The 15243-nt window shown below is 35.5% G+C and overlaps 1 protein-coding gene across 4 annotated transcripts in view; it reads right to left on the bottom strand.

Moving 5' to 3' along the window:
* The window catches only part of Mcu (mitochondrial calcium uniporter), a 191363-nt gene that overhangs the window by 21694 nt on the left and 154426 nt on the right, over positions 1-15243 (bottom strand). For all 4 annotated transcript variants that reach the window (XM_047553694.1, XM_047553695.1, XM_047553696.1 and 1 more), the window contains 2 exons: positions 10373-10543; positions 9196-9300 (listed from right to left, as the gene is read on the bottom strand). In XM_047553694.1, the coding sequence (XP_047409650.1) occupies positions 9196-9300; positions 10373-10543 (276 nt within the window). The remainder of the gene's footprint in view (positions 1-9195; positions 9301-10372; positions 10544-15243) is intronic.

Here is a 15243-nt window from a genome sequence, read left to right as displayed (position 1 = left end):
CTGAATGAAAACTGTCTCAAAAATAAAATAAAAAAGGTCTGAGGAGGCAGCTCAGTGGTAGAGTGCTAGCATAGCATGCATAAGGCCCTGGGTTCAGTCCTGGGTATCTTTCCACACATACATAAATGCTAATCTATAATTTATCTGTGGTCTTCCCATTTTAATTTATTTTTTCCTTTAGAAACTCCTGAGAAAAATTATATAGTATTTCAAATTTGCAAATACAAAGGCATAAATAAAAATATATCATCATAATAATCTTAACCCCCATGCTTCTTCCCCTTACCACACCACCTTCTATTCCTGTTGAAAAAGACATATACAAGTGTATGGACCGCAATATCACACCCTAAGCGGCAAGAAGTTATAAGAATAATTTAAAGAGCAAAAGATTAAATTCTTTGTTTCAATATTCTCTACTGTTAGTAGTATATTCTTTCAGAAATCTAAAAGTTATGTTCTGAAAATCTAAAAAAACTCAGTGATCTAAACTATCAAAAAATTTTAAAAGTATCAGATATAAAGTTTTTGTTTAAGATTCATATTAGCTTTAAAAGTGACATTTTGTTAGGCATAGCATAAGGTCAGCCCTCTTCTAAGGCACAGTCAGAATTAACCATATACTTTAAATATTCTTCAAGGATGTCCTTTAGTATAGTTATCACAGAAATTCAATCAATACGAAAATCTGAATAAGGGTAGAAATACAACTAGAAAAGAGCTGACATAGTAAAACGGGATAAAGCACTTAGCACAGCATCTTGCATGCTTCAATTAATGTATGTTGAAGTAACAGGAAGAGACAAAAGCAAGAATACTCTGAGTTGCAGAGGTCACCTAAGTCAACAAGGTCTTCTTTGTACCACAGCTGTAGTTCACATTTACATATGATTTAAACTTTCCAAAGTTACCAGAAAAGGAAATTATCCAGACTGTTGGTGGGAAGTGGTGGAGTCCACGTTTCTTGACTCCCAGACCTGGAGCTCAGTTCCAGTGCTTTTACTACACTTACTATACGGATATTTGTATTTCTCCTACTGCTCAGTTCCCTGTCAAAAAGATAACTTCCTGAAGCAGGTGTAAATGACCTATGGTGGACAAGACCCTTTCACAGATATTTTCCCAGGCTGTCCTCCAGATAACAGCAGGAGTAAGCTTGATGCCCACAATGTAGGAGTGAGGAATGGGAATCCTAGCAAGATAAGATTAAGAAACATTTTTGTACTAGGTACTGATCTCCTCACTACGGAGGGGGAAAGAAATCAAGTAAGAGATGGTCCCTTTCTCTAACAAGGTCTACAATGATTCACAAAGAGCCTGGAGGGGGTGGGACAAGATCTGGCTGGTGGTGCTATGACTTTCCTACTCTCTGCCCGCCCTTTTCCCATTTCAGTTCTCGGTGCCACGATCACACTGCCTTTGCTTGGAAATCTGAGGGCGGAGAGGAGGGAGAGAAGAATGAACCACACGAAACACACTCTCTTCTCCTTTTCCTAAGGAAGCATGGAAATGTTAAAAATGACCAAAGATTCATGGACAAACTGAGGTTCTACAAAATCAGAACTCGGCTTTGTCATTTGTGTCACAAGGGAAGTGAAGCTCCTATTAGACTACCATTCACTGAAGACTTCTTAAAAGATTCTCACAGTAGGAGTTCTACTGTGTGGAAAGTTTATTTTTTTCTGTCAGTTTTTTTCTTTGGTTTCTGGGTATATGTTATAGTCAGAAAGTTCTTTCTCACTCCAAGATTGTAAAAAATACTTCTCTTTTCATTCTTTCAATGACTTTAATCTTTTTCTTTTTTAAAATTTAAGTTTTTGATCTATATAACCCTTGACATAGCACTTCTAGAGATAGATTTATTTTCCCATGTATGCATGTATGTGCTTCCTGACATACATTCAGAGTTATCTGATGCTGCTTATTGACTATATTAAAACATGAAAACAACACAAAATCTGTCAGTAAATTATAAAATAAGCAGTTAAATGAAAGGTGATATTCATACAATATACAACAGAGCAGCTGTGGAAAAGCATGAGGAATTCTTTATGTAGTGGTATGTTAAGACCTTCATGGTCTACCATTAGGTGAGAAAAATAGTTTACTGTTTTTGTATTATTTTGTGGGGGTGTGTGGTATTGGGGCTAGAACCCAGACTCTTGCACGTTCTATGCAAGTACCCTACCCCCAGTCTTTTGTTGTTGTTCTTATTTTGAGGCAGGATCTCACTAATTTGCCCAGGCTGGCCTTGAACTTGGTCATTTTCTTGTCTCAGCCAGTCAAGAACTGGGATTATAGGATTATAGGCATGCGCCACCAAGTCTGGCAGTTTAATGGTTTTTAAACATTGTTAATCTGCTAAACTGGTATTATGTTTCCTAGAATATTCTCCCTGTATTGTTCTGAATCAGGGTTAAGCAAAAGAGAAATTCAGGGGAGACTCTGGGAGGTGCAAGTGAAATAAAACCTGAAGGGTGTTTAGTAGTGAGACATGCAGAAGTGTCTGCAGATATCAGCTGTGCCTGCTCTCCTTTCTACTGTGTCCAGCTCTGTTTTCCAAATGTTAATTCTGTCGATTAACAGCAAAATAGGGCCAAATTGAGAAGCAACCTTCTAAAGATGTCTGTTCAATATGGTAGCCACTAGCCACATTTGCAATTTATTTATCTATTTTTTATTTTATTTTATTTTTTGGTACCAAGGACTGAACCCAGGGGTGCTTGACCACAGAGCCACATCCCCAGCCCTTTTTAATATTTTACTTAGAGACAGGAACTTGCTGAGTTAGTTGCTTAGGGCCTCGCTAAGTTCCTGAGGCTGGCTTTGAACTCACGATCTTCCTGCCTCAGCCTCCCAAGCTGTTGGGATTTCAGGCATGAGCCACTGCGCCCTACTATTTATTTTCAACTTATTATTTATCTTAAATTGACAAATAATAATTACATATATTTGTCATGTACATGTTATTTTGAAATACGTATACATTTTGGAATGGCTAAATTGAGCTAATGTACTTTTTTGTGGGGTTTGTTTTTGTTTTTGTGACGAGAACGCAAAATCTACTCTCTTAGCAGTTTTGGAGAATACACTGTTGTTAACTATAGTCACCACATTATACAATGGATCTCTTAACTTAGTCCTCCTAACTGAAATTTTGTATTCTTTGACTAACATTTCCTCAACCTCTTACATGTTGCTATTTAAGTTGGTTAAAATAAAATTAAAAAATCCAGTTCCTCAGTGACACTAGCCACATTTTAAGTGTTCAGTAACTAAATGTGACTAATGGATAATGCAGAAATGGGACATTTCCAACATCACAGAAAGTTCTATTTGATAACACTGAAGAATTTCTTTCAGCACTTCATTACAGTCCTACCCTAAAAACTGGATGTACCTGGATTTCCAGGTTCCCTGTCATGTTTTGATTTGTCCACCTGTGCCACTGCTTGAAAATTGACCTTTCTCTGACTGTCCAAGTTCTCCCTTTCAGACTCTTACTTTTTCATCTTCATCTACAACTGTACAAGGTCTTACTCCCATAATAAATATTTTATTCCATAATAATCATGTGGTTTTGTTTTCCCAATTGAACCCTGACTGATAGAAACAGTGTGTATGGTATGTGACTATGCATAAAAAGAGAAAAAACAAGGATTCATATTTGTCTACAAATGCTTAGAGTACCTGATAGGAGACTCAAGAAACCAAAAACAGTGCTTGATGATGCAGAGGAAAAATGGGTGGCTGGGGAATAGGAAAAAGATGATTTTTTCCCCCAAATCCTTTTAGACTTTGGGAGTTGAACCTTATAAATATACTATCATTCTAAACAAATAAAAAAATTAATGTGTAATAGCAATGAAAAATAGAAAATGATAAATCACATGATAGCTCACAGATGTCCAATTCTAGACCTGGCTGAATATACAGTTGTTATCTTTCTGATTGTGTATCAATAAAGCCCTGGCAGACTCAAGAGTGTACACTGTATTTTGTCAGTTTTTCTTGACAGGAACAAAATGCTTCCAAGGTACTGTCATGGTGGAGGAGAATAATAATCACAAATCCGTGGCCCTGAAAAATCTGCCCACATATTTAGAGATGAAGTTATAGGAAAAGGGAAAGTAAATCTGAAAACAGCTTAAAAATAGCACTTTGGGATGATTAGTGTTATGCTTCACTAAAAGGCAATTAGATGTTTATTAATGCTTCTATATAGGCCATTTATTCCAGAATAATTAAGGTACAGAAAGACAGGGGAGACATGCTAATATAATGGGTATTGGATTTTTTTTCAGCCACAAACATGGTTTGGGAAGGATTTGGGGTATTTGGGCTCTAATAAGGCAATCATTATTGTTGGTATTTGGTTTGCCCATGCAACCTCTTTGCTCAAATAATTTATATTATTAAGAGGGAAACAGGGGGCTGGAAGATAGCTCAGTCGTTAGAGTGCTTGCCTTGTAAGCACAAGGCCCTGGGTTCGATCCCTAGCACCCAAAAAAAAAAAAAAAAAAAAAGAGGGAAACAGGTCTCCAACATCCTCTGGATGGGTAAATGGGAGCAGGGCTTTATTGGTACCAATCAAAATGACTGACCCTAGCACAAAAAGTTATATTCTCAGATATACGAAGTCCTGGGTGTTCGTTTCTCTTTCATGTGCACGTACACACGCGCTCGCACACACGCGTGTGCGTGCACACACAGAATTCTATCTTCAAGTCATATAGGTTATGTTCTCGTCTAAGAACAGGAGAAAGGTAGTTAATTATTACTGTGATATGGACTGGGGTAAAGGGCTTTTTGTGCTCCTTTCTATAATCTTTCTTCCATTCTAGGTTTAACTAAATTATGGAACCACCTAATTGAGAATATAGGTTACTCCTCTAACCCTGCAGTGGTCAGAGAGTTAAACACAGCTATGTACTAAAAGAATGTTATGGAGCTTGCAACTAGCTTTACTGTTGTGACATGTTCCCTTGTTCCAATTTTGGGGTTAGGCTGTCAACACTTAAGGATCCACATACCTACAGACTGCCAATCTCCCATGATCATGGAATGTTGCTATATTAAACTCTACATCAATAAGCCTCTGTCCTCAGTGCCTGGTATAGTGTGGGAAATTATAGTATATACAACACTCATAGGGTATTTGTAGTTCCAAGATTCCCATAAACAGGGGAAACAAAACAAAACAAAACAAATGAGAGGGGGGCGGGGAGAAAGAGAAAGGTAGTAGGTAGGTATGTGCTGGGCGAGATGGCACATACCTGTAATCCCAGGGAGTCCTGGGAGGCTGAGGCAGGAGGATAACAAGTTCAAAGGCAGCCACAGCAACTTGGCAAGATCCATGTATATAAAACCCTCTAGTATTAATCTTCATTATCTGACACCCAAAGCCTTTATACTGCCTTCTATTTCTTTCCTCCATTTAGCCTTCTCTAAAAAGTTACAATGTGGGGAAGGGGAACCTACTTACTCATCAGAATGCTCTGCAGCCCTCTTAAATACAGAAATTCAAACTGTTCTCTTACTTTATTGTACTCAGTTGAAAAAGATTGGTGGTGCCTCAGACAGCTCCCTCAGTAAGAGACAGGAATGTGGTACAAGCAAAATTAAAACTCGTTTTGTAGTTTATTAAAATTATTTTCTTTAATATAGTTTAAAAATCAGGGGAAACAAAGTGTGGACTTAATATTATTTGAGTGTCTATGAAAGATGGTATTTGATGGTATAATCTCCCATAGGCTAATAATAGAGGTAAGAGCATTTTGATGTATGAATTTAAATATTAAAAAGTCTTTTAAAGTTGATTGGGGTGTAGCTCAGTGGTAGAGTGCTTGCCTAACATGAGCAAGGCCCTGGGTTGGATCCTCAGCAATGCAAAAATAAGTAAATAAAAAAATAGCATACATAAGTAAAACGTCTTTTAAAATTCTACAAGAATATTGCTACTGAGTTCACCAAATTTTGCCCTTCAATTTGCAGTTTTCCACATAAATTGCAGACTTTTGACACTTGCAAACTTCACACCGTAATCTAGTTCTATAAAAGAGGATTCTGAGATACAAAACAAGAGCTGTTAGGGCTGCCAATACCAGTAATCAAATATAAACAATTCCTCCATTTTCATTTTCTACCTTATCTTTCCTTATTTGCCCTGGTGATAGTCTATCAAAAAACCAAAAAAAACAAAACGAAAACATTCATTTTTGTTTGAAAAACACAATATTAAACAAAAGTTTGTCAGTCATGTTTAAAATACCTTCAGTTTCTGACAACATAACAAGTGGAAGGTTGTATCTTAATTTTCCTGATTGTTACACTACACATAGGAGTGTATTGGTCAACTGTTAAAATGTTAGCAATACAAAAGCAAATCTAAACAGAATGAATTCTTTAGGTATTGCACAAAAACACTGAGTATAACAGGACCTGTACTTCTGTTATTTTAGAGAATTTCTAGGAATAAAGAAGGATAACACATAAGCACAGTTGACAGCTAGCAATCCCTGGTCGACATGTTCAGTTATTCCAACTTAAAATCTGATTCAGTGAGGTCTTATTATTGAAAGTATACTTTTCCCCATCTAGTTACCCGACTCAACCAGCTGGAACAAAGAAGAGAATCTGGTCTCTCAACAACCAAATGCTATCAGTTAATAGTTTCGTTCACTCAACATGGAAGGATCACCTCAAGTTGACAGGGAAGACAAGTCACAGAGCTCAAGCAGAACTGAGAGAAGAGACAGACCACTTCTGGTTGGTTGGGAGCCAGAGGAAGAAAGAATAGAGTCATTCAAGATGTCATGGAGGAGCTGACTTTGATGATTCTGACATGAGAAAATAAGGAGTGGGGAAGTGGGAGGAAAAAGGCATCTTCGACAAAGGAATGGTGACATTTCAGAAAACAGCAAAGCAATACAGAAAGGAGGAAAGGCAGACAACTGGAAAGAGAATGACCAGACTACAGAGGTACTTAAAACGTAGGCCTTTACTCACAACTTTTCCTATTTGGGCTCATATGATCCTCCTGTCTCAGCCTCCTGAATGCTGGGACTGCAAGCATGCACCAGTAGGCCTGGCTAGATCCAGTTATTAAAAGCAGATTTGAAAGCAAGAGAGTCCTAGAAGGGCTGATGGAAGGCATAGTGGCAATGTGGAAGTAGTAGGAAGTGACAGTGAATATCCAGGGCAAAGAGAGAAGTGATCCAAAAAGATAAAACTCAAAATGATAATTTAGAGGGTTATTTAGCATCCATACTGTGCAGAGCCATATTGGAGCTTAGGATGAAAAGAAAAATGGTAATATTGACTCTTCTAAATTTTTGTATTTTGCTTATCATGGATTTTTTTTTTTTTTTTTCCACTAACTTTGTTTTTGATTTTTAAGTAGGAAATGGCACATCCTGTAGCTCCATGGGTAACTGAGCAGGATGATCACTCTAGGCCTGCCTGGGCAACATAGAGATGTGTGAGGGTCTCAAAATAGAAAATAAAAACTGGCTAGGGATGTGGCTTAGTGGTTAAGTGCCCCTAGGTTCAATCCTTGGTACTAAAATAACAAAACAAACCCTCCCCCCCAAAATATAACCAAAACAAACAAACATAAAAGGGAAGAAATTTTAAAAAAAGGGAGATTAAAATATTATTTATCTTGATTATTAAAGACCAAAGACACTATTCTTTTAAAATTTGTACCTTAGGTAAGTACCTTACTTTTTTCATACAAAAGCATACATTCAAAAGTTCCTGATGACTACTATTGTAAAAAGGGTCCTTTTTTACTTTATGTTGGTGCAAAAATGATATGCATTTAGTAGGAGCCACATTTTGAATTTTGACCTTTTCCTGGGCTAGTGATATGCAATGGATATATTCCTGTGATGCTGGGTGGCAGCAGCAGTGAATGGCATCCCCCCAGTCAGTCATGTGATCACGAGGCTAAATAACCCACACTCTACAGTCTATTGTGTTGTTGTTTTATGGATATTGTGTTTGGGTTTTTACATCCTGTTGTGTCTAAAACGCCCATCTGTGTGTGCACATGACAGTCAACATTTTACTATAAAGCATGATTTGTGTTAGATGGTTGTGCCCAATTGTAGGCTAATATGCGTGTTTAAGGTAGACCAGCTAAACTGTGATGTCCAGTAGGTAAGTGTATTAAATACATTTTCAATTTACAGTATTTTCAAATTTTGGGATAGGTTTATAAACCCCACTGTAGACCAAGGAGCATCTGTACAATAATTGACTTTCAGACTGCTGAAGATTAAGGCACTTAAAAAATAAATGAAACAGATGTTATATCAAATGGGAATTTTTAGTATCTTATTTCATATTCTTTTCAAAACAACAGAGTTCAGTGCAGTGGTGCATATCTATAATCCTAGCTACCACGGAGGATGAGCAAGGAGGATGGCCAAGTTCTAGGTCAGCCTGGGCAACGTAGAAAGACCCTGTCACAAAAGAAAAATAAAAAGCATTGGGGATGTAGCTCAGTGATAGAGTGATTGCCTAGCATGCCCAAGCCCCTGGGTTCAATTCCAAAAAAAAAGAAAAAAAGAATAAAAAGATTAATGCCAGTTATAATGTTTAAGAGAACATGGAAGCCTATAACCAATTTTTTAAGACTTTCCTCATTATTATTTTGTGGTGCTGGGGATAGCAGCCAGGGTTTCATAAATACTAGGTAGTGTTCCACCACTGAGTCATATCCCCAGTCTCCTTAAATTATTATCATTATTATTATTTTTGTATGTGTGTGTGTGGTGTTGGGATCAAACCTAGGGTCTTGCACATGCTAGGCAAATGGTCTACCACTGAGCTACATCCTGAGCCATCTTGTATTATTTTAATGTTACAAAAATAATATGGTTGTTAGTCTTTATGGAGGGAAGGTGTTTGAGTTAAGCAGAATATCCATTTATGTGAAAAACTGGCAATACCAGATAACAAAGCATTCTAGAATCTATGTACAATCTAAGTGGTTTTACTGTACTAGCCAAGTGTCAGGTATTCAATGAGCTCTTCAAGTGAAATAGAGTCTATCACTATGTAACTTTCAGTATTCTTTAAGTATGTCTATCTCGAAGTTACCTAGGGGAAAATAAAGTTCTTCCCAAACACCCTTCCTCCCTTCCTATGGCCTTATGAACGGTACTTTTTTTTTTTTTTTTTTTTTACCTCTTTTTGGTGGTCGTACGTGATATGTTAAGTCATTAATGACCAGTTTAAAGTCATCAAGGAGGAGTAGGTCTATTCCTGTTGAGGCAGCAACTCGAACACCATCTGTGAAAATTTTAAATGAAATTTGTCATATGCTCATAATTATTCAAGAATGGTCAGGAAAAAGCAATTCTCAAAGCAGATTTAAAAAATGATCTCTTCCCTTTTAAACTTCAATTGATCTTTTGCTTCATATTCCAGTTCTAGGCTCAACAAAGTTTAGATTATCTGAAGCTCTTTGCCTCTAAGATAAAGATTTAATAAAACGCTTTTCCTGCAACTGTATTAACAAGTGAAATAATTTCAGATTATATATTTTAGGTGTCCACTGGACATCTAGGGTCATTGAGAGAGATGTATGGACTTATTACATTTGTCTGTGATGGAAGCTGGCTAAGTTAATTTAAAAAAAAAAAAAAACCAATGTTTTCTAGCATATGGTGCTTTTCTGCATACTCATGATTAGTTGCTAATTGATTCAGCAGGGATGGATGATATGGTGAGTTAAGTACACCAAGTTGGTCTAATTACATTACTAGGTGAATTAGGCATATATTTAAAATACCTAAACAGAAATGTGGCAATTGTTAATAACTGGTGAATCCAGGTAAAGGGTAAATAGGTTTGAAATTTTTCAAAAGAAAAAAAATTTAAGGCACTTAAAACTAGTTAAATTAAACATGTTATACCAAATGGGAATTTTTAGCACCTTATTTTATATTCTTTTCAAATTGTATACTCTATTTATGTGAAAAAAAAAATCTAAAAAGAAGATCTAATATTTCTCCAGAGATGAGGGTTCAACTACTAGAAAAATTTATTCCATACCAAAAGTACTGACAAAAGGTCTCAATAACATAAAATGTGATTTGACTGCTCATCCTTGCCCACGGCACTATGTGTGAGGTGCTTTGGAATGAGACTCCCTCTGCATGTACATTTGCTAAAACTGAATAACTATACCCTGAGAACTACTGGGAGAAAAATCCATCTTTTCTGGCACTTGCTAAGCAAAAAAAATGTTTTCTAAAATTAACAGTATGATATACTTTAGTAGTGACCTGTGTCTGTGCGTCTAGAAATAGTTTGGGGAGAAATAAGAGTAGGTGAAAATTAAAAATGAAGGTGACCATACCTGGTGAGTAGATTGCAACTCTGTCAATTCCCCGATCCTCCTCTTGCAGTTGTCGTAAAAACACACCAACAGAGTCGGAGATAGGTTTGAGTGTGAACTGGCAGCGTTCACGCCGGGATGGTAGTCTTACAGATATCACTGGTAACCCATTTTGATAAACCACTGTCACATCTGAATGAAAAAGACACACAAATACATGATAATTAAATTATTATATAAGTTAAAGCCATATCACTACTATTTTTTTACATGGGAGTCTATTATTATTAGTGTGGCTTAAAATGTTTTCAGAGAATGTTTAAGAATATGACCTTTAGCTTTAGTTGTAGGTTAGACAGGGAACTGGCTATGGAAGATCAAAGAGACCTAAGGAATTTATTTTTTGGATATGAAAAAACAAAGAAACAAACAAAAACAGGCATGGAATTGTCTTTTGGGTGTCAAACAGAGGCATTCCCAGGAATAAGAGGCTGAGTTCTTGGCACTGGTGAATGTAAATCCTGGTTCCAGTAACATTTTATGAAGTAGCCAGAGACTGCAAGGTCAGACTCCACAGCCTATAAGAGGTGGATCTTGAACTACAGAGCTTTAGAAAATTGCTAGGGAATGATATCTTCTTAAACTACACTAATAAGTAAGACTCTTGCTCAAGGATGGTAAACTCATTATTTAGAGTACAATATTATTCCAAAGTGCCGAAGAAGCATTCTCTTATACAATGTGGATATTATGATATTATGACATATGATATTACCAAAACCAACTCCTTTCACGTCCTTTGGAACATCATCCTGAGCTTAGCCAGAAGGCATAACTCAACTATTCAGGATTTTATAACAAAAAGTTAGGAAGGAAAATATTATAAATTATAGAATTAAAGGGATCTTCTATAATAGAATGGCAAAAAAATTCTTATTTCCTTTTCTCCTTAGTAGTCTTGATTTACAGAGTCTTAGTAAAATGAACGTCAAAATATCCTTTCAGAATAATTTTCAAATGAATTTTTAAAATAAAGTTTTAAACCAGAAATTTTCACATAAGCAACTAAACATTTAAAGTTGCTGTTAGCATAAAGAAGAAGAAGAAAAAAAAAAGAGGCTTTGGGGTGAAACTTGGGGTTGAATCTTGGCTCTGTATCTTTAGGTGTTTATGTAAGTTCTCTGAGTCTCACATTTTCACATATAAAATGGGTTTAATCACTTACTCACCGAGCCACTGTGAGAAATAAATGAAACGAACCATTTAAAACAGCATACAGCCTGATACGTAAGTGATAATGTTTCTTTATTTGCTCCTTTTTAGAATTAAAAGGGGCTGGTGTTGTGGCTCAGTGGTAGAGCACTTGCCTAGCATGTGTGAGGCACTGGGTATGATTCTCAGTACCACATATAAACAAACAAATAAATAAATAAGAATAAAGGACCAATGACAGCTCAAAAATATTTTTAAAAAAGAATTAAAAGGTACATTCTATCATGCACCTGTAGATTCATAGTCCTCAAAATTAAATAGTTTACAGGAAACATGAGATTAATTGGTTTGGAGATTCCAAAAACATCAAACTTTTCATAGTTGTCACTTACATCCTATTTCCTTGCCCATCTAGTAATTTATAAGGCTAACAGTGGATTAAAAAAAGCTTCACACTAGAACCTTTCATGATTTGAATTTTAAAATAATCCTAATGAGATAGAGCTTGCAAATAACAAAATACATTCTTCTTTTTTTGGTTCTGGAGAGTAAATCCAGGACCTTGTACACGCTAGGCAAGTGCTCTACCAACTCAACTATACCCCCAGCCCTAAAAAAAAAAAAAAAAAAAAAAAAAAACTCTTATTTTAAATGGACATTTGATGAGTTTTGAAATAAGAATTAAGATAAAGAACATGTCTATTATTCCCCCAAATTCCCAGAGTCAATTTCAGCTAATGACCTGATTTTTGTTACCACAGATTATATTTGATTTTATAGCATTTTCTGTTAATAAAAGCACACAGCATGTAACCTTTTGAATCTGGTTTCTTTCCCTTAGCATGATTATGCCATTTGTTGATGTTGTATGTAACTATAGCTCATCTGTTTGTATTACTGATTAGCATATCTATGTGTAGACATACCAAAATTCTTTATCCATTCACCTGTTGATGGGACATTTGGGTTGTTTCTAGTCTTTGGTTACTATAAACAAAGCTTTTATGATTATTTGCTTAGAAGTCCTTGTGTGGATGTTTTCTTGATATGGATGGTCCTCTGTATCTAGCCGATTCAACCAAATGCATACCAAAAATATTTGGAAAAAAACTGCCTGTACTTTTTTCCTTGTCATTATTCCATAAACAATACAGTATAACAACTATTCACACAGCATTCACTTTGTATTAGGTACTATAAGTAATCCGGAGATAATGTAAAGTGTAATATAAAGGGGAGATGTGTAGGTAAGAGGCAAATACCACACCATGCTACAAAAGGAATTATGCATCTGTAGATTCTGGCATCTCAGGGACTTCCTGAAACAAATCCCCTACAGAACACAGAAAGGACTTTCACCTTCCTTTTACTTTTAACCTGTCCATGTCTTTAAATTCAAAGTGTGTTTCCTATGTAAAGCATTTGGGTCTTGCTATTTTATCCAAACTGACAATCTCTGAGTTTTAATTAAAATATGTATAAAAATGCATTCGATGTAATTGTCAGTATGGCTAAGCATACCATCTTGCTGCATACTTCTGATTTGACTTAACTGTTTTTCTACTTTCCTCTGTTCATACTCTTTTTTAAAGATAAACTGAATATTGTTTATGATTATGTTAATCTCTACTATTGGCTTTTAATTATACCTTCTTGGATTGTTTTAATTTTTTTTTAAAAGGGTAACTATCAAGCAGGAGTTGGCAAACTCTTTCTATAAAGGGCTAAGTATTAAATATTTTAGATTTCATAGGTCTTAGGATCTGTTGCAACTACAAACTTCCACTGTGGTGCAAAAGCAGCCATGGCCAATACGTAAATAGACACATCTGCATTCCAACAAACTTTCTTTACAAAAAGTAAGCAATGAGCTGGTTTGGCTTGTGGACCATGATTTGCTGAATCCTGCTTAGGGTTTACAATATACAACTACTTATTATAGTCAATCTTCAAATGACACCCAGTCACTTAAGGTACAGTGTAGACATTTAATATACTTCCATTTCCCCTGCTACATTCTTTGTGCTACTATTCTCAGACATTTTATTTCTACATATATTTTTTTAAAATATTGTTTTAGTTGTCAATGGATTTTATTTTATTCATTTATTTATATGTGGTGCTGAGAATTGAACTCAGTGTGTTGCACATGCTAGGCAAGTGCTCTACCACTAAGCCATGACTACAGTCCTCTACATATATTATAAACTATATAACATATTATTTTTGCCTTGACAACTGATTATTTTTTGCAGAAATTTTTAAATGTGAAAGAATATCTTTTATATTTATCCTTTGATACTGGTTAGCCCTTCTGTATGAGTCTAAAATTTACTTCTGGTATCATTTTCCTTCTGTCTAAAGAACTTCCTTAAACAATTCTTGTTGCACAGATATGCTGACAAGAATTATTTCTGCTTTTGTATGTCTGGAAAAATTTTTATTTCACCCTTATTTTTGAAAAATAGTTTTACTACACAAAAAATTCTAGCTGACAGATTTATTTTCCTTTTAAGCATTTTAAAAAAAACTCACGACATTGCCTTTTTTTGCATGTACAAGTTAAGAAGTTTGGCATATTGTTATCTTTGTTTCTCTATGTAATTTGTCCTTTTTTCCTCTGCCTGCTTTTCACATTTTCTCTTTGTTACTGGTTTTCAACAACTTTTATTTATTTATTTATTTATTTATTTATTTATTTATTTATTTTGGTATTAGGGATTGAACCCAGGGGCTTTCTACCACTGAGCCACATCCCCAGTCCTTTTTATTTTTTTGAGACAAGGTCTCACCAACTTGCTGAGGCTGGTCTCCAATTTACTAGCCTCCTGCCTCAGTCTCCCAAGCAGCTGGGATTATAAGTATGTGCCACCAAGCCTAGTGGTTTTTCAACAATTTAATTATGGTAGGCTTTGCTTTACTTTATAATTATTCTGCTTGGAAACTGTTAAGTTTTTCGGATCTGTGGGATCAGAATTTTCATCAAATTTGGGAAAAATCTAACCATTATTCAAAAGTTTTTCGATTCCCACTCCTCCCAGGGTTCCAATTATACTTATGTTAGAGTATGTGATGTCATTTCACAAGTCACTGAGGCTTTCTTCATATATTTCAGGCTTTTCCCCCTCAGTTTCATTCTGGATGGTTTTAATGCTATCTACTTCATATTCACAAAACTTTTCTTCTGTATTGTCTAATCTTCTGTTTCTATCTTCATGGTTTTTCATTGCAGATATAAGTTCCATTGTTTTATATTTTCCATTTCTTCCCTGAATATAAAGATCATAGTTATAATAGCAATTTTACATTTTTGGCTGTTAATTTCATCATCTGTGTCATTTCTATGTCTGTTTCTACTGACTGATGGGTGAGGTGCCTTTTCTTGCTTCTTCATACACATAGTCATTTTTGGTTGCTGGTTACACATTTTGAATTTTACCCTGTTGAGTGTTATATTTTGTTATGTAGGGAAATTACACACATATTATATTGGTTCTTTCAAGACTTCAAAAATCTCTTTCATGATAGAGGTAAAAAGAGTCTTTTATTCTAGGACCAATTTGGCCCCACCTTCCAGGTGCAGTTCTCGGAGTCTCTACTGAAGTTCCCTGGATTTTAAAAATTTGTTCTTTTTCATTAAACATGACAGTAGAGCGTATCTGGACATATCATACATACAT

Source organism: Sciurus carolinensis, chromosome 5 (genome assembly GCF_902686445.1).
Source record: "Sciurus carolinensis chromosome 5, mSciCar1.2, whole genome shotgun sequence".
NCBI classification, from domain to species: Eukaryota; Metazoa; Chordata; class Mammalia; order Rodentia; family Sciuridae; genus Sciurus; species Sciurus carolinensis.
Note: the sequence above shows the minus strand (reverse complement) of the source record. Positions and strands in the feature narration are given on the sequence as shown.